This window comes from Mus musculus, chromosome X (genome assembly GCF_000001635.26).
Source record: "Mus musculus strain C57BL/6J chromosome X, GRCm38.p6 C57BL/6J".
NCBI lineage: Eukaryota > Metazoa > Chordata > Mammalia > Rodentia > Muridae > Mus > Mus musculus.
In genome coordinates this window covers 160,454,797-160,482,616 of record NC_000086.7, presented here as the reverse complement: position 1 = coordinate 160,482,616, position 27,820 = coordinate 160,454,797, and the positions used below count along the sequence as shown (strand labels likewise).

The following is a 27,820-nucleotide window of genomic DNA, read 5'->3' as shown; positions in this document are numbered from 1 at the left end:
CAGCTCTTCCCACAGTGAAGCCCAGCAGTGGCTATGAACTTGCTTTGGCACTGGTCTGCCTCAGAAGCTACATGGTCAAAAATGAAATTATTTGGGATGTCAAGATTCTATAGATCAACAGGCAATTTGTGGTCTCACACACATCACTTGTCTCCAGCCTTGCCCTACCAGCACAGTCCGTACAAGCAGACAGATATCTCCTCACCGGACTTGGGTTGATGTGTTTCAGTGCGACTGTCACGTTTCTTGTCAAGTTCTTGATGGTCATGTTTGTGACACTTGATGATATGACATAGCTTATCAGAGTGAGGTTCTCCAGGGAAGGATCCTAGCACCACAAAGAAGCAGCAAGACGAAAATGGAAATGACATATGGTAAGGGCTAATTTATGACTCAAAGGACACTAAGAACTGTTTGACTTCACATTGCTTACAATGTAGGTCAGAAATTGTGATGTAGTAAAGTAACTTTTCCAAGAGACAACAACCAGAAGCAGGATTTATTTCACCCCAAGGCTCTAAATACTAAGTTGAAGTGTACAGCTGACACTATAGGACCTCATGAATTCTTAAAGGGTGACCCAACAGGAATCATTCAAATCTTGTGTCCTTAAGCAAGCTATTGAATCTCCCTGTGTCTCCATTACTTAATCTGTAAAATGGAGTAAGAGTAGGTTCTTTCCTCCTAGGATAGGGATCAGAGTCAACACTTGTGAGTTCGTAGGGCGGAGCATAGCCATTTGTGAGTACTACGAATGTGTTGGTAACTGCTAATTATCATCAGGAAGAGTGGCGTGTGGATAAAAATTAACTACAGGGTTTCCACACTCCATTTGATTTGTGGCAGGCTTAAGAGTATGTGATGATGAAGCAGAATTAAGTCACCCACCTCCAAACCAAACCCAAATCAATAAGTAGCAACTTTACCTGAAACAGGGCGGGTGTTTCAAAGAAATTGAACTGAATCCTTGAAGCCAATTCTACATCATTAGCTGGCAAATTATTCATCAGTGATGAGGGCAGAGTAATGGCACCAATACTATTCTCAGGAGGTGGGGTTTCCAGAGAAACCTGGAGATCAAGTAAGAGATAGTAAATGTGTCTGAGTTGAATCAGTGAGATTATTACAACTAAGCTCAATGTGGAGGGACCTGAAGGGCCTTGATCTAGATTTCTCTAGAAAACAACTCTGCTTCTATGTCTCTGGTTGGGTGATGCCTCCAAGCAGGAAAGGAAACATTTTAAGGACACATAGAAATGGTCAAAGAGTAAGATGCTTGCAGGGTTCAGGAGACCACAGGAGTTCGCACACCAAGTCAGTAAGCAAGTGCTAGGGCAGTCATCATGAGAGTCTGTGCAGTGTGCTTAATCAATGACGACTGTAAAAAGCAAGACTTTGTTTGACTGTAGTGTTTCTAGCCCACAGTCCTTCTAGATCATCGGTGCTCAACCTGTTGGCCTTGACCCCTTTAGGGGTTGCATTTCACATATACTGCACATCTGCATTACAATACATAACAGTAGTAAAATTACATTTACAAAGTAGCAATGAAAATAGTTTTATGGTTGGGGTCACCACAACACGAGGAACTGTATTAAAGGATTAGGAAGGTTGAAAACCACTGCTAAAGGGTGGATAGAAAGCACTAGAAGCAGGATTGACTTTCAGCATTATTATACACATAGGGTAGTTATAAAAATTTTAAATGTTGAAATTCATCTCCATGCATAGGTCCCCAACTGCCTAGAATTCCTTCATGAAAATACCAGTCCCTGCCATATACCACACACACACACACACACACACACACACACACACACACACACACACACACTTTCCACTATCCAGTTACTAAAGGGTCCACATGGGCACAAGAATCTCTAGTCAAATTATGTATTTTTCTGAATGCTGGGGGTTGTATCCAGGGCCTCGTGCACACAAAACATGCCCTATGCCACTGAGTCCCATCTCAGCTTTCAAAACCCATGTCATTTTATTATTATTATTATTATTATTTTATTATTATTCTGTGGTATCTCACTGGCTACCAGGCTGGCCTTGAACTCAGAGTTCCACCTGCCATCACCTCCTTAAAGGAGTCAGATATTAAATCTTCTGAATAGTAAATATCACTCCTGATAATCAACAGTAATTGCCTCCATCAGGAAGCACAGCGGGAGCTCCAATTGTGCACCAGAAAATGTTGTTTCTATAAGAAATTAGATTGTTGTACCTGGAGATTTGTTGGGTCTTGGGCTGCAAAAGTCGTGGTATTGAAATTACTGGCATTCACTCTGATCACAGCAAGAGCCAAAGAAGGTGAAGTTAGACTGATAGTTGTAGATGAAAAATTCAGCTGTAAGCCAATGGCATCTACCACTTTTAGCAACCTGTAAAGACAGTTGGCAGTTTAAATTTAGTCCTCTTGTTTTCTCTCCCTCACTCTAATATAGAATATCAACTGGGTGACAAATACTGTGCCTATCACTAGTCACAGAATCAAGTATCTTCAACTTCGAGGGGATCCTCCTAGCATCCTGTAATATACACTATATAGGTAAGTTGCCATGTGTTCATTAAACACTGTTGGAGCAGGAGGGCCCTAGACTCCAGCATGTTTATTTCAAGTGTTCTCCAAAATGTTAATTAGTATCCTTTCCTGGGATAGGCTGAGGCTGCTTCTCTAACGCTGTAACAGGGAGAAAAAACAACAACAACAAAAAAACCCCACGTAGCTAAGGATATTAAAAACAGCGTGTCCTCGAGAAGCCCTTGAAGGTGAACTATTTCCAATCCAGGTTCTTATTGCTTATCCCATAATATAAAAATGTCTATAGCAAAAACTGGAGGCTGGAAGTTCATTTCCGGAGATGACAAAGAGGACTGTCTTCCTTGACCCCCCTCAACTTAGAAATCTAGTTGGCTGCCTTAGTTGGTTTTTGTTAGGTGATTGTTTGTAAGCCCCCAATTTGAAAATGTCACCTTTTGCTTGCTTTCTTTCTTTCTTTCTTTCTTTCTTTCTTTCTTTCTTTCTTTCTTTCTTTCTTTCTTTTTTTAAATTTATTTATTTATTATATGTAAGCACACTGTATCTGTTTTCAGACACTTCAGACGAGGGCATCAGATTTTTTGTTACAGATGGTTGCGAGCCACCATGTGGTTGCCAGGATTTGAACTCAGGACCTTTGGAAGAGCAGTCGGCACTCTTAACCGCTGAGCCATCTCTCCAGCCCCTTGCTTGCTTTCTTAATTGGGCTACTTCAGTCAGTTGTCTCTGATGAATGTTCTGAACCCCCAAATTTAATGACATTTTATTATCTGTTGCTTCTCTCTATCTGCTACTCAACTCTTATTCTTACTTTTGCTATTTACATCCTTAATAAACTCACTCATTCAACACGGAAAGCTCAGGTAGCAGAGCTCATCTCTGAAGCACACAGAACACACCCTTGTGTTTGTGGAGTCATACCTTTGAGCTAGAGGGGCTAGCAAGGCAGGTGGAGAGTGAAGGAGTTTGCTGACTCGGTTTACCATTTCGCCTGCAAGATTAGGCTCTAAGCTACCCAAAGACAAAGCTTTCTCCATCTGGGATACTTGGGCTTCCAGATCAGAAACAGTGCTAGTGTTGACAACTGTATCAAAAACAAACAAACAAACAAGTCATGTTATGCAATGCATGATGCAAAAGTCACTTCTGAAGATAAACAGACCCCATGATGTGGTCAGCTCACTCCTGGGTATTCATCCAAAGGAAGAAGATATATGTATTTAGAAGACTTAGTTGTGATTTTTCATAGTATCTTTTTTCATAATAGTTCTAAATGAGAAATAATCCAAATGTCCATGAACTGGAAAACAGATGGATAAACTGTGGTGTGTCCATAATGGAATATTATTTAGTGACAAAAAGAAATTAGCTACCAATGCTTATCACAACAGGGTGGCTCTCCAGTTGTCCAATACATTATGTTAAATGAAAAAAAATCTAAACTCAAAAGGACACAACCTATGTGATTCTCTTCATATGACATATTTGAGGTGTTGAAATTACAGGGGAATGCATAACATATCAGTGGTGGCCACACTCAGTTTTAAAATATAAAAATGTCCCTTAATTTTGTTACTTATATCTGATTTCTTATTTTGCATATTCTTTTCTGGTCTATATCCATGTGCATCCTATTATGAAAATGGAATATTTTTAACTAGCTGTTGTTGGGCCGTTACCTCTTCACATCAAGATATGAGAGTGCCCCCAATTTTTGTACAGCTATTCTAATGACCCATGTCATTGATCAAAAGATGCTGTGTTGAGGTAGCATGCCTTATATAATCACTCCTCTCTACAGAGCCAATAAGCTTTATCTACTTTTTAGCTACTAGGCTATACTCTGATGTGCATCTTGTATGAATATATTGCTTCATTTCTATTGCCCTAAGAGTAGAGGCCTAGGTTCAGGGTCTTCTTGATGGATTTGGGGGTAGCGGGTCAGTGGGAATAGCTATGGGAAAATAATCACTGTAGGCCCAGGGCAAGGAATTTTAATAATACTTTTTATCCAGCCATTAAATCTCCTTTTATATTATGATTCCATAATTTTGCCTAAAATTTATACATTTATTTTAAGATATTTTGAGAGCAATGCTTATTAGGAGAAACCGTAAGTCACTTGGTAGACGCGCCAAATCTCCCTGGGGATGCTGGCATGATGGCAGAGGAAGCCATAACCTGAGCTCCAAACTACTAATACATCAGGCTAGGCTTTGTCTCCCATCCTCTAGTTTCTAAAGGGAAGCTTGGTTCATACTCACAGAACTAAGGTTCCTAAGAGTCTGGAATACTCTCTGTTCCTTTCCTTCTGTCCTATATTTCCTATATCACTAAACTCCTGGGAACACTTTGCACTTTCCATGACTTTCTCATTTATCCTATTCCTAGCCAAGTCCACCCAGAGTGACTTATCCATTCCCGTGTGGAATAGGTCTGGAAGTGCTAAACTTTTTTTTTTTTTTTTTTTTTTTTTAGCTTTTGCTGGATGTGAGGTTAAGCCTGGATCTTCCAAATGGTTCAGAAGGGTGGCTTAATGAAGTCTTATTGTGTATCTTTGATTTGCAAGTTTTTTAGGAAGCCCAAATCCTAACATCCTCCTTGATCAGCTTGGCTTCTCATATTTACCTGTCTCACCAGGAGGTGTGCTGATGGTGACCAGTTCTGTAGGGACAGATGGGGCTGGTGTGGTAGGAGAGGGAATGGAGGACTGCACCGGTGACAGGGTGTGGGAAAGATCAGTTTGAGGCAAAGAAGAGACCACTACAGATTGAACTGGCAAGTCAGTGGCAGGACTGGAAGCCAGGGGGATCGTAGGCTGAGGAGATGGAAGGTTACTTTCTTGTGTCAGAGAGGGTGTGCTTGGGGTCATAAGGGCATGATCAAGGGGTTCAGCCAAAGAGAAGTCACTAGCAACATGGGAAATAATGGTGGCCTGAGGTACAACAGGCTTGCTGGAAGACGATAACGGTGGGCCATGCGGTTGATCAGCAAGACAGACAATGGGATCCTGCAGTTCACTAAAGGAAAAAACCAGAGCGATACATATGAGACACCAATAAGGCACAGAGGACTGAGTCATCAACCCCAGCAGCTGTCTGGCACAACCAGCTTAACAGTTTCACTCTAAAAGACTGTCCACTTTACACTCTGTGTGATTCTGACACTGGCTTCTGCCCCCACCCCTTCATGATGCCAGGGAGAGATATTAGCATTATTTTACAAACCCCAGTTCTGGTTCACTGATTTATCAATGCTTTAGAGCTCTATGCAACACGTAATCTAGGATCTTATAACATTCTCCGTGTTCCTGGAGGAAAGACATACTAAATGTCCCATAACTTAACTGGTTTCATCACACTCGAAATCTGTCTTAACCAATTCCGTACCATTATATCCAGGTATAGTGGTCACTAGAACATGGTAAGTGATCAAGAAATTGGTTGGATGAAACATGAATCAAACTGGGCACAAAGAGATAATCCCTGACTTGTAAATCAACTATCTCTCTCTTGTTTTTATTGAAACAGGGCTTCTCTGTGTAACCCTAAAACTTATTTGTAGAGCAGGCTGGCCTCGAACTCACAGATTGCCTCCTGCCTCCTGCCTCCTGCCTCCTGCCTCCTGCCTCCTGCCTCCTGCCTCCTGCCTCCTGCCTCCTGCCTCCTGCCTCCTGCCTCCTGCCTCCTGCCTCCTGCCTCCTGCCTCCTGCCTCCTGCCTGAGTGCTGGAATTAAAAACATGTGCCACCACCACCCAATCTGTGATTCTCAATTTTAATTTTTAAAGCCACCCAAAGTGTTTTTACCACCTTTACTTTGTTTTTTTGAGACAGAATATTACTCTGTGCAGCCAGGCTGAAATTCGATTACATTATGTAGCTCAGGCTGGCCTCGCTCTCAAGGTGAGCTTCCTGTCTCAGTCTTTTGAGAAACAGGCATTAAAATATGAAATAGATCTCTGAGGGTGGTGATCAGGAATCAGTGTTTCTAAAAACTAAAATTTGAGCTAATTTATGGCCTATAACAAGGCAACAAAACAAGAGTTCCACATGCCCTTCATTCATTTTCTCCCAGTGTTCACTTGTGACATTCAGAGTGAGACCCAAATGCCTATCATCATTTAGCACACCACAAAAGTACACCATACGCAGCTATAAAATTCTGTAAGGCTCATCCAGTGATCCCAGTGTGTAACCAAGATTCAGAAATGGTTTGAAGCCAGCATTCCGAATGGAAGCTCCACAGAACAGAAAACCATTTTCTCTAAAACCGAAAACCTGAAAATTCTGACTATCCTTGGCTAGCATGGGGATTAAGTGTTCTATGTATATATGTTTTATTTCCACATTTGCTTTGCTTGATTGATTCGTTTTTGCTATTTATTTATTTATTTATTTATTTATTTATTGGAAGCTCAGCAAATCTGTTACATACCACTGTAGTTTATTTATTTATTTATTTATTTATTTATTTATTTATTTATTGGAAGCTCAGCAAATCTGTTACATACCACTGTAGTTTTTCTAACTCTTCTGGTGAGGAAGGGCAGGGAGTCCTCGGGGAACAGCAGCACTGTTCTAAAGGAGACAAAAATGCATGGTCAAGAATAAAGAAAAATAGAAGCCCAGACTGACAGGCTGTGATTTTAAAGAGTAATTGTCTTGATTCAGTGGCAAAATTTATTGACTGTGTTTAATATTGGCATATATATATATATATATATATATATGCTTGCTAAATTATTTATTGAGCTTTTTTCTGTTTGGTTATGTGCTTGCAAGATCAATCTCTCTTTAGAAACTCCAAAGAAGGATTAAGAAGTAAATATATCCTGAAGAAAATTAGCTTAAGAGTTATAGGCCAGGTATAGAAAACAAACACCACATGATCTTACTCACTTGTGGAATCTACAAAGGTCTAACTCATAGAAACAGAGAATAAAATGGGAGTTACCAGATGAAACTAAAGGAGAAAACTGGAGAATTTTTGGCTAAAGGACACAAAATTCAGTTAGACTTCAAGAGACCTATTTTGTGACATGGTGACTATAGTTAATATATTATATACTTGAAAGTTCCTAAATAGCATGCCCTAGATATTCTACAATGTACACCTGAACATCACTGTACACATAAATATATATATAGCTTGCTAGTCAATTAAAAATGAATCAGACAAGGCCTAGCAACAAGCCATTGAATGAATACTCAACACAGAGCCCTCCATCAAAATTCGTGTGAAAAAGCGTGCAGCCACAGAGACATCTTACCCATTGGCCGAATCTGTACAGTTTGGAAAGTAACCATCATGGCACACACATTCATGGTCTCATTGAGTTTTACTGTGAATGTACAGTTTACCGTGCTGCAAAGAGAAACACAGACAGCCAGGATGTTAGTATGTATGCACAGTATTTATTAGACATTTGCCTATACTTTGTAGTTACTTTTTCAAACTCAAGAGTGAGGAAAGGGACACTGATAGTGTTTGCTTTGCAGTTTTACCCCACTAGCCTTACAAACACCCATCTTCTAGGGTCTCTTCTAGGTTGGCTATTTTCAGTTGCCAACTTGACTACATCTGTAATTAGCTAAAGCCAGATGCCTTTGAGGGAGATTTTCTTCATTTGAAATGAGAAGAAACACATCCAGATCTTTTGAGGTGGGAGGATCTACTTTTAATCTGGGCCACACCTGTTGACATGGAAGGAGGAAGCTTGCTCTCTGTTTGCCTGCTTGCTCTCACTGTTGATAGCAAGTCCATTCCTTCACTGGCATTAAAGTCTACTTCTTTGGAATTCTAAAATATAATGGAGACCAGCTAAGACATCCAGCATTGTAAAATGGAGACCAGCTAAGACATCCAGCATTGTAAAATGGAGACCAGCTAAGACATCCAGCATTGTAAACTGAACAACTACTAGATAATTGGACCTTCTTTTGATAGACAGCCATTGTTGGATTAGTTGAACCAAACCCTGCAAGTTATTCTAATAAATCCTCTTGTTATAGGTATAGGTACAAATATATATACACATATGTATGTCTGTATGTGTATATATTTATATATATGGGGATTTTTATATGTGTGTAAACATATATGTGTGTGTGTGTGTGTGTGTGTGTGTGTGTGTGTATGTGTGTGTGTATTCTATAAGTTATGTTTCTTGGAGAACCCTGATAATACATGTGGTCTGTACTTTACCCTCAAAACTTTACTATAAGAGATATCAGGTTCACATTCACAGGTGCTTCAGACCAGAGACCTTCTGTCCACACTTGACTCCTGGTTTGTTTTGCAGGCATACAACTTGGCTGCAAAGACTAGCATTTACATTTAAATTTTTTACCACCTCTCAAAAAAACAAAAACAAAAACAAAAACAAAAACAAAAACAAAACCCTGACTATGTGCCTGGTGTCACTTCAAATTCCAACCCAGAAACCTTTCTATAAACTAGCCTAGGCAAATGTAAAGGTCTCATAAATCTCAAATCTCCCCAAAATTCAATCTAGATATAAGATGACTAATATTTTAAGCCGTTCTCTCCATTACTAATGATGTAGGTAGAAAGAAATTAATGCTGCAAATATTGGAGAGAGATAGAGAGTAAGAATGAAGTAGAAATCAATAGTATGTGAGGACCCAACAAACAATTGCATGTAAGACTTGCCATGCTTTGCATCAGTGAAAAGTTGATGAGTTAAAATTGTCATTCAAACTGGCTTCAAATGCTCAGGGTTCTTGTAGAGTGTTTACCACTTTACAAGCCACTGACTTAACAACCAGGGCCACCCCAGGACAGAACTTAAAATAATTATCTGTACACCCCCCAGTAATTGCTTTGCTCCTGCAGATACATTTTTTTCTTTTTTTCTTTTTTACGTTTCTATTCTTTTTTATTACATATTTTCCTCAATTACATTTCCAATGCTATCCCAAAAGTCCCCCATACCCTCCCCCTCACTTCCCTACCCACTCATTCCCAATTTTTTTTTTTTTTGGCCCTGGCGTTCCCCTGTACTGGGGCATATACAGTTTGCGTGTCCAATGGGCCTCTCTTTCTAGTGATGGCCAACTAGGCCATCTTTTGATACATATGCAGCTAGAGTCAAGAGTTCTGGGGTACTGGTTAGTTCATAATGTTGTTCCACCTATAGGGTTGCAGATCCCTTTAGCTCCTTGGCTACTTTCTCTAGCTCCTCCATTGGGAGCCCAGTGATCCATCCATTAGCTGACTGTGAGCATCCACTTCTGTGTTTGCTAGGCCCCGGCATAGTCTCACAAGAGAGAGCTATATCTGGGTCCTTTCAGCAAAATCTTGCTAGTGTATGCAATGGTGTCAGCGTTTGGAAGCTGATTATGGGGTGGATCCCTGGATATGGCAGTGCATTTTTTTCTTTTCTTTTACATTCTATGTGTTTCTGTCCCCATATCTTGTTTCCCAAGCTCCTTTTTGTAGGTCTCCCTTTCTACCTGGAATTTGCCTGGCCTGGCCTAATGTGAGCCCGATGATCCAAAGGAGTGAGAAGAAAGATGAATCATTTATAGTCATAAGAAAGAATCATTTATAGTCATAAGGATATATAAAGGCAAAATACCGCCAATATTTCTTTGTTAGAGGAAAGTCTTTGAATTGACAATTTAAAACTAAGCTTTCATGATACTTTATTTCCATAAATGGAGAAAAGTTATCTATAAAAGTTAAACATGCCTTACCTTTGGGCCTCTGCTGTAGCACACACTATAAAGTAAGTCTGAAATAAATAAACATAAACATATATATATACATAGATATATATACATACATACAAACATACATACATACTTTATTTTAACAGTTAGAGATGTCAGAAAAGACAATGCAGGGTTAATCATAGAATTTCAGAATGACAAGAACCTCTAGAGATATTCTGTACACTCTCTTGAGTTCTCAACATAGCACAAAAGACCTTCAGGCCATAGAAGCTTTGTTTGGAGGCCCCCAGTGTCAGAGAGCTCACTTATACACAAGGTAGCTCAATCTCCCAGAGCTTTGATTTGAAGAAACTTTTGATCTTACACAACAGCAATCCTAACTCCTCACAGTGCCCACCTATAGCTTCTACTTCTGAGTTTTGGAACAATGCAACAGGTTCATTCATTTGCTGTTTTAGCATGACAGATTTGGGAGAATCTAAATATGTATCTTCCAAGAATGCAGAATTACATACACTTCCCCTGAATAATAATAATAATAATAATAAGCAAGGTATAGGATATTCTATGGTTACCTCACTTAAGGTCTGTAGAGTTTTGTTGAGCTCTGATCGCCTGTGAATAGAATGAGAGAAATTAACATGAAGGAGACCATTAGTGATGGGAAATTCAAAACAAGGTCCCTTTTTAAGCAATTAGATCAGGCATGTGGCATGTACTGCTTACAGTGTTCACTGTGAAGAGACATGGGGCATAATAAGAGATTGCTCTGTGGGGAAAATCAATTATTTATAAGACAAGGAAAACTAAGCAGATGGGAGGTGGATCAGTCCTAGCTAAGAGCAAGATATAAATTATGGTTGAGCAATCGTGTTATTCATTAGGCTACTGCAAACCCCAAGGCAACTTCTTCTGGCAGACAGTCAAAGGAATATCTGGCCCAGGGCAAAGATTTCTGAGAATGGTAAGCCACTCATCCTGGCCTTCTGATTAATACCTCATCTACCTTCTATGATTCCAGCCCTGTCTCCCTCTCATCCAATATCCCCGTGGGAATTTCTCTCATTCCTTGCCTCCATTTATGCTTCTACAATGTTTCCATTTCTTCAATTTGGCAGATGTTTACTGAAGTTCAGATGAAAGAATTCTAGCTAAAGAAGTCACTCTTCTCAAGAGAGGTGATTCTGCCCTCCAGGAGACGTCTGTCTGGAACCATTTCTCATTGTTACACTGAGGAGGCTGATGCTGGTATCTGGTGGGGTGAGGCTGGGGATGCTTCTAAATATCCTACCATGTATAGAACAGGTCCTCATGACAGTGAACTATGGGTCCCCAGAGGGCAACAATGCTGAGGTTGAGAGTGCCCTGCTTGGAGGAATGGGCAACAATTGTAGGTGACTTTAAGTAAGATCTGGAAAAGAATGCATAACAGTGGTCAACTAGCTTCCCAAGCCCACATTTGCCAAACCGTGCTCAGAGGATACCTTCTTTCTGTTGGTTTCCGTGGTCCTAGCCACTCCTTCTGCTCTATATTTACATCCTTAGATTGTCCTTTGGTAGCTGATCCATGCCATATTCATGAAATTCTTCCTCTCAGCAACAGGAGAAAACCTATGGTCTAACTGGGGACATTGATAATGTATCTCATTGTCCTTGGAAGTTCTTGCAAGCTGACATGTAGTGAACCAAGATTTCCCTTTCTGACCTTTAACTTTTTGTTTTGGACAGAGTCTTTCTATGTAGTGCTAGCTGTTCCAGAACTTGCTACATAGACAAGGCTACCCTTAAAATCAAGAGATTCTCCTGCCTTTCTTTGCCTTCCAAGTGCTGGGATTAAAGGCATGTGCTACAATCCCCAGTGTTCCCTCTCTGACTGTTAAATCACTGATGTTTCATGACAACATAAACAAATGGTATATAGTAAAGTGTGTCCCACCATTTGACATTGTGAAGCAATGTTTTCATTTGAAAAGTTCATATTATGAACCCATGCAACTGAGTCACCTTCCCTCCAAGAAACACTTAATAATGTTTTTTTTTTTTTTCCGGTTAGGACAAATTAATTTTATTCAAGAATTCAGGACAAACCCATTAGTTATCCCACTCTTAATTTGCATATTTATTCTGGTATCTTACTCTTTTGTTTGTTTGTTTGTTTTTAAGGCTGTTTACAATTTTGTGTTGGGCCTCTTTTATATCTCTCCTCGGCTGCATGCGGCTTGCTGACCATAGGTTGACCACTCTTTCAAGAAGGCTGGACTTCAGCTTGTCTAACAATAATACCGGATAATGAATTGTATTAAAATTCAAATACCAGCTCAGATGAAGCTGTTGTTTAATTTCAGTGCACCAGCGGGAACATCCTCAGGAGACTGTTAGTTGAGGACAGATAACCATGGTTAATTTGTAAAGTAGGCAAGAATTAATTTGCTCTGCATCCTTTGAGTCTCTGTGTCCTATTCTTGGTTTCCAAAAGCAAAAATAGCTCACTGTGTATTTTTCCACATGGTATATATGAATTTTTAAAGAAAATGCCGGATTACTTACTTCAGTTCACTTAGAGACAGGACTCCAGCGAAGGTGCCATTAGCTGTATCTTGATTCTGTTGGAGGTGAGAACTCATTAAGAAAACAGCAAAGCATCATGTTTAAACACATTATCTGACAAGAATTTTCATTTTTATCCATCCAAAGAATTGTGCCCTAAAGAGTGAATCATAACTCCATAAACTGCACATGATCAGATTTTGGATACACAGATGATGGTGTATCCAAGAGTCAATCAATATTAGATGAGCTAATTTGGCTTTATTTATTTTTAAAGTGTCAGAGTCAGTCAGTTCTGTATTTCTTCCCTTCAAGGGTTCCCCCAAAACAGTACTATTAAAATTCTCCCCATGGCAGGATTCAAAGTTAAGGTACATCTGTGTAAAAAGAGAAGTTTGACAGTACTGTTGCTTTATTTCTAGCATTCAGATCATGGTCTGCTATGTAGTAGGCATTTAGGAGAAAGTCAATTAATGAAGAATCACATTTGCTCTAGATCCTCTAGGTGCCAGGAAGGTGTATATCAGTGTACTTGAATTCCCCAAGTGTGGAACGCAACCACATCTGGAAGATGCTTATTAAATTCAATAAACATACTTGATACTTTTAACTGGTAATAGGACTGCACAATATTACCATTCTTATTCAGCAACAAACCCAGTAAGAACTAAAATAGAACTGCTAGAATAATAACTTGAATATTATTAATTCAAGCCCTTAAGAACACAGCTAGAAAGTCAAGGAGACATATTTTACTTAAATTTGTTCATAAATCAAATATAACAAGTATCACAAATAATCTGTCTTTGGTAAATCTTTAGATACATGTAAATGTACTTTGAAAGATTGCAGTTAAATAAAATCTTGAAAGCCTACCTGGGTAACATTGTGGTCTTCATCATGTTGAAACACTATCTCACCTCTAAAAAATACTAAAAATAAATTTTCAGAAAGAAATTTGAGACTTGTGTTCTTACAGTTTAAGGGTTAATATAGCACATTACAAGGTTATTAAATTATTTTATAAAGTTTAATTATATTCTTTGTTTTGAGTCCTGCTCTTCTATCGATGGCTATTCATTGCTTGTTAATAGAATTTTCAGAAAATAGGAGCTACAACTTTGATGTAGGAAGTCAGTAAGAGAGAATGCCACCTGTTGCCCAAGATGTTTTTGTTTTTGTTTTTCTTCCAGCTGGAACTTTTTCACTTAGGATAATTGGGGACTATGGTTCCAATATGACCTTTCAAATAACATGTTTTAGAGTTGGAGTTACAGTGGCATAGATGTGTGTGTGTGTGTGTGTGTGTGTGTGTGTGTGAGAGAGAGAGAGAGAGAGAGAGAGAGAGAGATGTTCCTTAGCAGCTAAGCAACTTTATGGAAGTCAATTCTTCATCAGTTTTTAAATTTGTTTTTTGAGAATTTCATATACATATTTTATTTACATCATTTACATCCTCCCTCTTCTCCTAAATCTCTACCTGATCTTAAATTTATGGCCTCTTATTCTTTAATTGTTACTGTTACACACACACACACACACACACACACACACACACGGATTTAAATTTATGGCCTCTTATTCTTTAATTGTTACTGTTACACACACACACACACACACACACACACACACATGAATTTAAATTTATGGCCTCTTATTCTTTAATTGTTACTGTTTTACACACACACACACACACACACACACACACACGGATTTAAATTTATGGCCTCTTATTCTTTAATTGTTACTGTTACACGCACACACACACACACACGTGAATTTAAATTTATGGCCTCTTATTCTTTAATTGTTACTGTTACACACACACACACACACACACACACATGGATTTAAATTTATGGCCTCTTATTCTTTGTTACTGTTACACACACACACACACACACACACACACACAGACACACGAATTTAAATTTATGGCCTCTTATTCTTTAATTGTTACTGTTTTACACACACACACACACATGGATTTGGAAACAGAGTCTGATGAATTCATTTAATAAAAGTTTATATTGACACAGAAATTTCAAATAATTCATAATTATTAAAAAACAAAGATACTTCAAATTTGTATAAAATTATACACTTAAAAAATATCAAGGAGGCTAGAGGGATGGCTCAGCAGTACTGGGCTCCTCTTCCAGAAGACCTACATTCAATTCCCAGCAACCACATGGTGGCTCACAACCACCTGTAGTGGGATCTGATGCCCTCTTCTGGGGTGCATGACGATAAAGTGTGTGTATATATATATATATATATATATATATATATATATAATTTTAAAATCAAACTTTTGAATGCTTGTTTAGATTCTCCCCCCCCCCCCCATGTGTGTGACAATTTGTCTCCCTCACATTCTTGTTGAGTGTATTATGAGTTTTACAAATGTGCAGGGAACACAAAAGTTCTGGTTGCATGGAACAATGAAAAAGCTACCACCTTTTGACTCTCGATATAATTTTTCCTGGCCAGAAAGCTCTCAGCTTAATTCATAGATCTTTAATGGTCCCAGACTGGAAACCTGAAAGGAGCAGAGGTTTCTAGTCTTTGGCAGGATATCATGGGATTTCTGGCGCCAGAAGAGTGGGTTCCCTGATGAAGTTGTTTTCCCCAGTTACTACGACAAATGGTCAATTCAGTCCCTTAATTGGGGAAAACATTACTCCAACCAGCTTTCTGACATCTGTTATTCAAGATGACCATTTTAAACCACATTTTGATTTTCAGTTATCAAATATGGTTTAGAAACAAAACAGAACTAGACATTAGTCCCAGTCCAAAACATAGGTGATGCTGCCAAATAATATTATAAGGATATAGTAAAGAGAAGGGTAAGAGAGGGTAGAGGGAAAAGGGAACTAAAAATAAGAGAAAGTTATACAAATATGTGAAAATAAAATGTATACTTTTTTTGTGGTGGTAGGGATTGAGCCCAGAGACTCGAACAGATTAGGCAAATGCACTGCCATTGAGCCACACCCTTAGCCCATTTGTAGTGTTCCTGGAACATATCAGCAGAAAACACACTTGAGCAACTCTCATACTCACACAGTAGGACATATCATATTTGTAGACTATTAATTTTTTAGATTTGATTATTAATTATTTGTGTGTGCGCATGTGAATATAGTACCTATGGAGACCAAAAGAGAGTGTAGGAGTTATAAGTAGTTGTGAGTTGTTGCATAGTTGCTAGGAACCAAACTTCAGTCCTCTGCAAGAGCAATATGTTCTCTTGAACTCTGAGACATCTCTCCATTCCTGAAGTATTTAAATAGGAAAATTTCTTGTTTTTTAATCTACCCTGTTGTATTTTTTACTTGAAATGTTACCTATAATTCTCAGAAGAAGTATAACACTATAAAGAGGAACAAAACATAAAAGGTAAAATTCTTCTATTGATTATTACTGGAATTGCTGTTTTCCTCTTCCTCCTACCCATGATCTCCAATCCAGTTCTGACCTGCCACAGCATATTTTTCTGTTTTTCACATTTGCTTTCATTGGTCTTAATAAGGAAGAAAGCCCAGAGAGCCAAATCAATGGGAGAAAAAGAGGTTGTTTCGTGCCTCTGGCCCATGGCAGGAGGAAAAACTATTCCTATTTCAAAAACAGCATGTTCTCAAGAGATTTCCATCTCAATTTTAAAAACACCATGGACAGTGTTAGAGATAGCAAAACACTACAGACAGTAATGGAATCAGCATTTAATTAAACTAGGTATATATGAAACATTCTAAAAGTCTGGTTTGTTTTACTCTTAGCAAAGGATAATACTTTGCTTTTGAGTCATAATACGTAAAGTCCTATGGAAAAGCTTGACGGATTTACTTATAAGAAGTAACTTCCACCAACCAATAATTTTATTATTAACTTTTTTCATGCATTAATTCTAAGGCTACTAGAATTAGTGTGGATTTAACGCTCAAGTGAAAATCCTTGTTGTGGAAGCTTATCTATCTTCTCTGACTAGAAAATGGAAAGGTAATTTCAGCCAGGTCTAAAATTTGCTTTTGTTTTTTATTAGGGACTTTGTAGAAGCCTGGTTGCATGAAAAAGGGACAGCTCAGAAAGCCATGTTTAGACACAACAGGAGAAAAACAAACCAACTCTTTCTGTGGAGCAAACTTATCTGGGAATATGCAGTTGTGTAGTGCTCATTAGAACTAACCTGAGTCATTGCAAAGAGATGACAAATTGCAGATATTTCTCTGGGATTTGACTCCTGAAAGAAAAGAAACCCAGCTGGTTAAGCATGATAATAACTGTGCTTATTATTATATATAATATATATGTATATTATATACATTAAGTACTGCACTGTCAAGAAAATTTGCAAATGAAGACACCAATATAAACCAACAATATTAAAAAGCTGAGCAGAATTGGCTGGATAAATTGCACAAAGAATAAAGAAATACTTAGACGGGCAGCTATGGGATGTGACTCTACAACTCCTTGCCATATCACTGCCTGACCTTCAATTCTTCTCTGAAATTTCTTTGTCCCTTTCCTAATTAATCCTTCTCCTGTCTGATATAGAGAGCAATGGAAATGAATCATGTATGGAGAATTTAAGTGGTCTAGTCCTGAATCACAGATCATCCTTTCCTTCCCAGGTAGAAAAATCCCAGAAGAGTCTAATGTTGGTCTAAGCTCACATAGAGTACTCAACAAATGCACATTCAAAATAATAGTAATGTCATGATTTCACCCCATAAACAAACTCTACAAAATTCAAGCATATCTGCTAAGTACTCACTATAATTTCTGGGTCTTGAGAGGGCCCAAATACAAACCCTGTCCTTAAAGAGCTAACACTGGTGAATGATATCAGTCAGGAAATAAAAGGGTTGTGTGGTGGTGCTTACAATCTAGTGGATGATTCTAGCAAAGAAATCAAATGGTTCAGGGATGGACAGGACACCAGGCCATACAAACACACAAAGGAGGAAGAGATGAATGGGAGATTAAATGATCTCTGTTAAACAAAACAAAACAAATTTCATGCAGCTCAACCTGAGAAACAATTTCTCCTTTGTGAAAGAAGTGCATCTATCTTTTTTGATTTGAAAAAAAGTTCAACGTTCCATTCAGTTGTTGACATGCAAGAAATCCATAGAAAACAGGAGGGTTGGAAAGTCTGGTAAGGTACTACTAACGAAGGAAAAAGAGCCTTCAAAAGATTATTATATTAAGCAACATTTAGTCTCCTTAATATGTTGTCTGTGACAGAATTATATATGTAATGTCCAAAAGGCAAACTTATGTTCATCAGACATTATGAGTTGTTCCTGTGAGAAATTAGTTTGGATGTAAAAGAAAATTATAATTTGACTTGGTGCACATGATCTGGCTTCTGTCAGAATGATTCCAGAGTATGAGTGTCATGTGTCAGCTAAATTTAGATTCTGTGAACAAACTGAATTTCACACTATGCAAAATACCATGCATCTATGATATGTATAAATGATAGGCAGTAATGCTTACAATGGCCTTTAAAGCACTGGTCTCTTGCCTGCTAAACTTGCTATTCTCCTCAAAATTTCACTTGCACTTCCATTTCCAGGGACGTGTATCTTTTGCTGCTCTTTCACGAGGATTTTCTTTCCCATTTCTAGTATTATCTATAATTGCCACCCACTCCCTGAGTACATGACCACAGACAATTCTTTAAATCCTGACTTTAGCTGAGAGTGGTTAGATAATATTTTAGGTTTTGTGAGTTAGGTGTTTTCTCCTACAACGATTCAATTTTATGTAGCAGAAAAGTAGCCACAGAAAATAATTTAAACAAATAGGCAGGTCGGTGGTTCCAATAAATTCTATTTACAGAAACAGGCAATAAACCAGATTTTCCTCCTGAAATCAATGAAAAGCCCTTGTTAGACATGTCTTGTGGGCCAGGGCTTGCACTGGGCACTTAAAAATACATCATGTCTTCATTTATTAAAAGGTTGGCTCTTTAGTTCTTTTGTTAATTACATTCTCACTCATTACTACCAGCCCTGTGTTGTCCATGTATCTTAATCATGTTAGAAATGTCTGTGGATATGAGGGTGTAGTTTTAGTGATAGGGTGTACACTTCACATGTGACAGGGCCTGTGCTCAATTTGCAGCACCTAAACAAACAAACAAACAAACAAACAAACTGGTAGAATCCTCCTGCAGGCATGCTCATGTCAGTTAACCATTTACTCTGTCTCCCCTTAGACTAAAAGATTCTTAAGGGCAGGCACAGGCTGATTACCATTACACAGACCAAAACACCTAGTGCAATTTCAGGTAGCCAATACATATTTATATCTATTCATTAAGAACAGATTTTTATTTTTAAAAAGTAGGAAAAAAGACAAATCATAAATACCAGCCATTTCTTTAGGTTTACTCAGGTTATAAAAAGAAAGTCTTGATATTGATAATAAGTCATACCTGATGCATTGAAGGTTTTTACTATAGTGATTTTAGATTTTTCTGCAAAGAAGCAATTTAAATATTAGAGCAGAATTTGTTGCTTAAAAAACAGTTTGCCACGAGTATTTTTTTTTTAGTGAAGTGCTAAGAAAAGCACACTGTTGAGATCTTGAAGATACCATTGGTAATTCTTAGCAGCAGAATGAATGGGACTCTCATTCACAGAACACGCAGCATTGGCCCAGGGTGGGTCTGAGAATTGGAGTCACATGTTTACCCAGTTAGATCACACCCATTACACATCCCTTGGCTTGTGTAATTCCACTTGAGTTTCCAGGCACTACTGCTAGACCCATAAATATGAATTTACAATGCAGGTGGGTAGAACTAAGTTATAAACAGTGCCTTCAGTTGACAGGTTATAAAGAACATGTGATTCAGAAGGAAAGTCAGTGTGAATCAGGGCATACTGAATCATTTTTACTATAATTTACAATCAAGAATCCCGCTTTCTTCTTTAAGGTTAATAGGATACTGTCCTCATTGTATTGGGAGATTAAATTGTTCTGAGAGAAGTCAAGACCAGCCAACAACTGTTGCATAACAATCTCACAGTAGAACCATGACTACTTTAGTTAGAGATCCACAAGTATTAATGTGCCTGAAAAGACAAGCCCTAGGATTATCTTTCCAAAAACATTTGGAGACAAAGTCCCTGGCACATCCCCCAGATGATGGAGAATCTGGTTCAAAAAGCCTTGTATAAGGAGGATTGCCTATTATAAGAGGCTGCATTCAGGGCACAAATTTCCAGAAAACTTCTGTCTCTTTAGAGCATATAGGCAAATTTGAAGGAAAATCTAAGCGCAGAGCTTGGAGATACACTGAAGAATAATAGTATTATACAATTTCAGAAATCTTTGTATGTGTGTTACTGATGGGCTCACTTGAGTGTGCGATTCATGGACAATGGTTGGTGGTAATTTTAGAGGTGGATACCATTTTGTGCTGTCATTAATAATCCTTTATACATTATTTTGTTAGCCTCGCTATTTTTCTCTCCATAACAAGTGAAACACAACTGTAAAAAGAGCTTGTACTTTTGTAGCTAAATTCATAAAAAATATTCAACTTTACTAATAATCAAAAATAAAATAACCTAAAGTAAAAAAGATTTAATAATATACAATGTAGTCTCAGCAATGGTACAGTGAGCAACAAGGCCATTCTCATGCATAGCTGGCAAAATGTTGTGGGGTACAATTTTTCTAGAAGGTAATTAGGTAATAGTTCTCGAGGGCCTTAAAATATTCATACTGCTGACCCATTATGTCCAATTCTTGGAACATATCCTATAGAAATCAGGAATGAATAGAATACAAATATGATGCTATCAGGACGTTCACTGCAATAACTTCTATTAAAAATATAAACAACTTTAATGTTTAACATATGGCATGCAATGGAGTATCAAGTCATTAATAGCAAGAGACAATGGGTAATACTTACAATTTAATACTAAGTTAAAAGAGAAACATAAAATCTGTATAAATTGTGAGTATTTTGCAAAAGCCATATACATGTATGTATATATATATATATATATATATATATATATGAGATCACAAATGAAATTGTACCAAATTACTAACAATAATAGTTTCAATAAAAGTTTTAGTAAAGTAACAGTAAAGAAGATTAAATTTTCTTCTTTGTATTTCCCTATAGTCTTCATTTTATGAACTAATCTCTATTGCTATAATATTCAAACATAACAAATGTTATCTTTAAGTAGAATGCTATGGCTATAATAGAAAGTTTAGGAGTGTAGTGACAACAGAATGATAGCTCAATGATAGAGTCAAAGAGCAGCAAAGGTTGAACACCTACGGAAATAAACAAAGGAACAACAGAAAATCCTTTGCTAATCCATTAGACTCTACCTATGAAAAACTCAAAAAGCCACAGAAGACAAGCTATGACATTCAGAAATAATTTGAAATTACCTGTTTTGTTTAAAGTCGACAAAACTTCTGAAGCAGCATCTGAAATAATAACAAACATTGTAATGACTGGTTTAGTTAAGAAATGTGACTCTTCCCAGATTCCTTAAACACTTCAATTTCCACTAAATCTAGAGTTTAGAGTTCTGCAAAATCTAACTGGTACTAGCCAAGGCACCATCCCATTCTCTGTTATCCAGCCCCAAGATGAACTTGAGTACACATTTATTCTATCAGAATGTGATTTTCTGAATATCTATTATGTGTGAAACATATAACACCAATATTTATTAGATATAAAATTTATGTTATTTAATATTTTGTCCCATTGAAGAAAAGGAGGTAGAAAGATTGTAAGAGTCAGATATTGAGGAAGACAGGAGTGAACCAGTATCTTCTGACATGATGGGGTTCTTGCACTCAGGAACTTACAACAGCTATGGTTGCCTGCACAAGATCAGCCCAATTAACACTCTAGTATGAAATGTGAAGGAGTTCATGAGCTCCTCCTACCCCTAGCCAAGGAGCTATGGACAGCTGATGCTTCTGGAGGAGAGAGTCAATATTCTTTAAGGGCTGGCCACCCTTCAGCAGATGGCTCTACCCTCAGAGTATATAGGTAATACAAATTGGAGTTAGTGGGTTATTAATTGACTTTTTGTTTTGTTTTGTTTTTGTTTTTTCGAGACAGGGTTTCTCTGTGTAGCCCTGGCTGTCCTGGAACTCACTTTGTAGACCAGGCTGGCCTCAAACTCAGAAATCCGCCTGTCTCTGACTCCCGAGTGCTGGGATTAAAGGCGTGCGCCACCACGCCCGGCATTAATTGACTTTTTAAAAAAAGGACACAAAGTTGGGGGTGAGTAGATAGATAAAGGTGGACCTGGAAGGAATTAGCAATAAGCGTGGAGTGACTCTGAACAAAAACATTGTGTGAAATTTTTCCAAAATTCTATAAAAATGGCGAGGCAGTGATGACACATGCCTTTAATCCCAGCTCTCGGGAGGCTAAGGCAGGAGGATTTCTGAGTTTGAGGCCAGCCTGGTCTACAGCATTAGTTCCAGGACAGCCAGGGCAATCCTGTTTCAAAACAACAATAACAATGTTAAAAAAGAAAAAAAAAAAAAAGAATGTTCTTTTCTCTCTATGCTAATGAGAAAGCCTTAATGGGTATGAAATTTACAACATGAATAACAACTTCAATAGCTCTGGATGCTTTCACATTAGTCACACCTTAAGTCAAATAATGCTAATTTAAGCTTAAAGTTCTTAAGCTTTACTAATTTAGGAAATGTTTATTTCAAACCTATTTGATCTAAAATCCCATTGAAATTGATCCTCCTGGTATTTCTTTAAACAAAAGAATTCTAGAATCTATTATTCGAGATGAGATTTTCAGAACAGTGGAATAATGCAGCTATTGTGGCACATGCCTGTAATCTTAGCAATTAGGAAGCCAAGGCCAAACAAGGGTGAGTTTGAGACCTCACCTCAAAAAACAAACAAGCAAACATCTAAATACACACAACGCATTGCCATGCTTAAAATGCACCCACATATATCCCCCCACAATACACAACAGAATTTTTAAAAAAATCATTGCTGCCATAGCTAAAAGTCTTTTTCAATGTACAAACTCATTACACACAAAATGACAACTGTTGGTTCTTCCCATTAGACCATTTATGAATTTCATCAGTTTCAATCAGTATAAGATACACCTATGATTATTTATCTCCTCAACTACTACCCACATGGCGGAATTTTATTTTAACCAAGAGTCTGAGAAGTGATGGGATTTGATTGAATTAAGATAGAAAACTGGCTCCCCTCAGAGGGGAGGGAACAGAATGTGCTGCCCCACCTACCTCCCTGGGATATCATGAAGTTCTTTGTCCTTTTCTCTAACATGATGAAAAGCCAGGTTTTTTCCCTCCCATTTCATGCTATTTAAAAACTGATAAAAATCACCAATAAAGAGACTGTCTTTGGACACTCTGTACCTCCAAATTTGTGCTGAATCATATTGAAGTCACTAGATGTGCTTCCCACAGTTAAATAATCTGTCATGTCAAGTTTGCTGGTGAGGTGTTAGAGAACAGTGAAATGGAGTATTTTAAAGTGTGATTGATGTTTCCAGTATTTTCTGAAGTATTTACGGTGGTAGAGAGATTTTTTTTTCTTCTTCTTCTATGATCACAGAAACCATATCAAGTAACCAGAGTGGTTACTCCCACATCTTTTAAGTCTTGGAGTATTGAACTATATGGAATCACTCAGTGTATCCAGATATAATTTAGAGATCGAAATCTCCATTGCCATGACTCATACTTCTATTCTTATGAGGGGGTTATGAATTTTCACTTGCTTCAGAAACAATCTTACTGTTTAGGTTTGTGGTTTCTACCTCTTTTTTTCCCAAAGAGAGGAAGACAAAGGTATAATTAAAAGAGAAACTTAACAAATTGGACTACATTTAGGCTTAAATATTTTCAAAATCTTGCCTGGTGTACCATTGGAGTAGGGGATGAGACTGACAAGAGATGATTCAGCTGCAGAGAGAAAACAAGGTGAATGCTTTGAAACAATTATAGTTCTTCAGAACCAAGGTCTCAACATATAGCTTTAGCTTGACACAGTTATTTATGAAATTTTAAGAAGTCAGAACTCTTGTGATACAATTATAGAAAGTCGAAAAAGTGCTATGAGACTTGTAATCATAAAGTCTTCTGCACCTGGATAATATCGTGGCAATAAGTTAGGAACCACATTGGAATAAAGTAAATGATAGTTTCACTATTTTTTCCAGCCAAGAGCGTTTTAGAAAGCATTTAAAATCACTCACTGAACAGTAGTCATGAATATACTGACACATTGACTCCATTCTGTTATAACAATGCACACCAACTGCCAATTCTTCCCATGATAAATTTAGAATATATACATATATATGCATATACATTCACTTTTCATAGGATATATTCATATAATATCCATATGATATGTTATATACATATAAATTTACATATATCATATGTATCATACCATTCAATATTATATACCATTCAATATTATAGTATCTAACTCATTTCTTAGTAGCCCATTTTAAATTATAGCTGCTATTAAGAAGTCAATCAAGTTATAGATTTCTTGTAGAATGACTCCACTTATCCTAGGAAGTCAATTACTGCACACATTTCACATGTTTAAATATTTAAGAGATGTGGTAAGGTTTGATCTCTACCTAAACACATGATAAATCACAAACACTTCACAACAAAAATCTTAGCGTATTAGGTACAGAGCTTGATATTTCAGCTATTATGGACAAAATCTGGGTGTGTCAAAGCACTTGTCTGGCCTTTTTCAGACTTCTCATGGGTTGGCTAAACACACACACCCTGTCTGTCCCACATTATTGCTTTCATATTTTGCCATTTATTATATTTATTCTTTTAAACAATTGCCAAGATCTTTCTTGAGGAATAAGAGTGGTCCTAAGCAATTCAAGACAAAGTGTACTTATGGGCTGAGGCAAAATAACTGGCCACAGCCATTTTTAAATGAATGACTATTAATTTTTTGGATGTTGATAAATGGTGACACAATTCAAAGAAGAGGTCTGTGTGCATAGCTGTCTTCTTCCCTTGACACTACACTGGGACCTACCATCTGGTTTGTGCAGCCCTAACCTCAGGGTACCCAGGAGCCAGATTATGACTAGAACTCTAAAAACACCGCTCTCCATTCTTTAAAAACAGGGTTTTGCAGACTTTATATGACTAAGTTTGGCCAAAGCTATTCTACTAGAGCAGCGGTTCTCACCCTTTCTAATGCAGTGACCTTTTAATACATATTGGGGTCACCCCCAGCCATAAAATTATTTCATTTCTACTTCATAACTGTAAGTTTGCTACTGTTATGAATCATAAGGTAATCTATTTTTCTGATGGTCATAGGCAACCCCTATGAAAGGGTCATTTGACCCCTAAAGGGTTACAACCCACAGCTTGAGAAATGCTGTACTAGAAGAAAAATACACTAGCATGCTGAACCCTAAAAGCTCAAACGCTAGGGGGCAAACAGACATGGACAAAAATGGTTGTGCTCTGATGTCTTGAGGTTCAGGGTTTGAATCTTCACCCCATCTCATGCTGATACCAGTCATTTATTTATCCTATAGCAGGCACATGTGATCTCTTATTTCATCTTCAAATACCCCATGAAGCAGATACTATTGTTCTCAGTTTACAGAGAAAGAAACTGAGGCACAGAAAAGTCAAGGGACTTGCTCCAAATCTGAGCTAGTAGTGGAGGTGGGAGGGTGGTGGCTTAATTCAAACCCCAAAAAGACAGATTGGCTCCAGACAATGTGTTAATGTGATTAAGACCCCCCCCCCCGCCCCGGGAGGCAGAAGCAGGCGGATTTCTGAGTTCAAGGCTGGCCTGGTCTACAGAGTGAGTTCCAGGACAGCCAAGGCTATACAGAGAAACTCTGTCTCAGAAAACCAAAGAGAGAGAGAGAGAGAGAGAGAGAGAGACTTCAGGGCACAATAGTACATGCATAAGGGATAGCTGCTGTTTTTGTGTGTTAGATTTAAATCATTGAATATATAACAGAGGAAGTTCATTTTCACAATTCTAAGGATAGCATAGCAACTGACTCACAACCCTTCTAAGATATGTGGTATATCAAAAAGAAGACAGGTTGGACACAAAGAAACCATGTGCTGCCTTTGTGTGATGTGGGGCAAGAAGCTGTGAGATCTTATACAAGTTATTCAGCAGCCTTAGGCTTTATTCTCTCACCATAAGATGCTAGGATGCTAGTGTCCAGCTGTTAGCCTCACATTAGAGTACTGCTCTCAGTTCCTATAGGTTCTAGTTCTAAAGTTCTCTTGAGTTTACTATTTGTCTTCTCATTGTCATGTGTGTTAAGCTTTTAGAAGCATCTATGAAGCTATTCTGTAGGTGAAGATACTGAAGGCATGTATTTATTGTATTTAACAGCTCACTTTGTAAATACAATACATTTTGGCATGTTTAAGTTCTTGGTGCTGTTTATACTTGTAAGCTAGAAAGAATATCAAACATAGCTAAAGCACTTAAGCAGCTACCCAATGATGTCCACAGTCTAGTCCCTAGAGAGTTATTCCCCAGCTCTGCCAGACAAGGAAGGATGAATATGACGTCTGCTATCGGTTTTGTAGGTGTATGTTTAATGACAATTAACTTAACCAAGCTTCTTAGAGGAAAACAGTTTTGCCTTATCTGACCTCGTGTCTTACTGCACAGAAAACTCGAGTAACGCTTTCGTGTGATTCCCCAAAATCATAAAATAACTCTTACCAGATGGTGATAACAAACTGGAATTACCGTTTTCTGTCAAGGAAAAAGGTGGTTTAGCATTAGTTTGCTTTGTTCACATATTTGTAGGACATTAACATCTTTAATGGCAATCAATGTAAATTGAGCTGCAAATGGCTACCAAAAGAGGGCAGCACGTGATTTCACTATTGTTTTCCACACAACTTCCTAGTGAAGCAAGCCTTCCACTTTCTCTTTTTTGTTCATGTCTGTGTGTGTGTTTTGAATGTGTGTAAGTGTCCATCCATGTGTATATAGAAGCCAGAGGAGAATATCAGATGATCAGGTGTCATCTTCTATCTCATTCCAGTTTACCTTTTTTGTTTTGTTTTGTATTGGTTTGAGTCAGGGTCCTTCACTGAATTTGAAACTCATTGTTTAGGCTAGGCTCACTAGCCAGTGAGCTCCTGGGATCTACTTGTCTCTGCTCTCCAATGCTCACCCCAATGCTCAGCTTATAGGTGCATGCAAACATGCAGGATTTTTATGTAGGTTCTGGGGGATTTGAACTCAGGTCCTCTTGCTTTCACAGCAAGTACTATTAAACACTGAGCTATTTCCTCAGGTTCTCAATCTTTAACTAATAATGGTGCTTTATATGTGGTGTTGTATAAATGTGCAATGTACACTCCAAACTAAGGAGATAGCTAAAACTTTAAGCTGTTGATTAATGTTAATTAAATATGTAGAAAATGTGGATATCTGCACAGATTATATTTCACTAACTTTGCTTATTTTTTTAAACACAAACATTTGGCCTATTATGCCACCTCCTCCTGAGTTGAACTGGATCAGCCACCTTAGGGAGAATACATTACAAGAACTGTTGAGTTATTTGGGGAAAATGCTCAGATCCCTTAAAAGAAAAACACCCTTTTTCCTGTTCAGGAAAATAATACACGCTTGGGGCTGGAGAAATGGCTCAGTGATTAATAGCACTTGCTGTTCTACAGGACCCAGATTCAATTCCCAGCATCTATATAAAGCTCCAGCATGGTCCTAAGTGCCTGTAACCCCAGTGTTGTTGCAGGGCAGAAACAGGTAGATAAATCCTGGAAGCTCGCTGGCCTGACAGCCTAGCCAAAACCATGAGCCTATGGGGGCAAGAAAAGGGTGTCAGATGCCCTGAACTGGAGTTACAGGTGGTTATGAGCACACATATGGCTTCTAGGACTTAAACCCAGGTCTTTTTGAAGAGCGGCCATCTCTCTAGCCCGTATGTA

General features: G+C 38.0%; 1 protein-coding gene across 24 annotated transcripts in view; it reads right to left on the bottom strand.

The window, feature by feature from the left end:
* The window catches only part of Adgrg2 (adhesion G protein-coupled receptor G2), a 107,759-nt gene that overhangs the window by 15,460 nt on the left and 64,479 nt on the right, over nucleotides 1-27,820 (bottom strand). For 6 of the 24 annotated variants that reach the window (XM_011247817.3, XM_017318479.2, XM_006528824.4 and 3 more), the window contains 16 exons: nucleotides 26,580-26,612; nucleotides 23,735-23,782; nucleotides 21,236-21,274; nucleotides 19,248-19,289; nucleotides 16,986-17,039; nucleotides 13,670-13,725; nucleotides 12,794-12,849; nucleotides 10,822-10,861; nucleotides 10,268-10,305; nucleotides 7,819-7,913; nucleotides 7,060-7,126; nucleotides 5,177-5,568; nucleotides 3,470-3,632; nucleotides 2,234-2,390; nucleotides 927-1,070; nucleotides 206-328 (listed from right to left, as the gene is read on the bottom strand). In XM_011247817.3, coding sequence (XP_011246119.1) covers nucleotides 206-328; nucleotides 927-1,070; nucleotides 2,234-2,390; nucleotides 3,470-3,632; nucleotides 5,177-5,568; nucleotides 7,060-7,126; nucleotides 7,819-7,913; nucleotides 10,268-10,305; nucleotides 10,822-10,861; nucleotides 12,794-12,849; nucleotides 13,670-13,725; nucleotides 16,986-17,039; nucleotides 19,248-19,289; nucleotides 21,236-21,274; nucleotides 23,735-23,782; nucleotides 26,580-26,612 — 1,547 coding nt within the window. The remainder of the gene's footprint in view (nucleotides 1-205; nucleotides 329-926; nucleotides 1,071-2,233; nucleotides 2,391-3,469; nucleotides 3,633-5,176; nucleotides 5,569-7,059; nucleotides 7,127-7,818; nucleotides 7,914-10,267; nucleotides 10,306-10,821; nucleotides 10,862-12,793; nucleotides 12,850-13,669; nucleotides 13,726-16,985; nucleotides 17,040-19,247; nucleotides 19,290-21,235; nucleotides 21,275-23,734; nucleotides 23,783-26,579; nucleotides 26,613-27,820) is intronic. The other 18 variants (XM_006528827.4, NM_001290446.1, XM_006528807.3 and 15 more) reach the window with 6 other exon arrangements.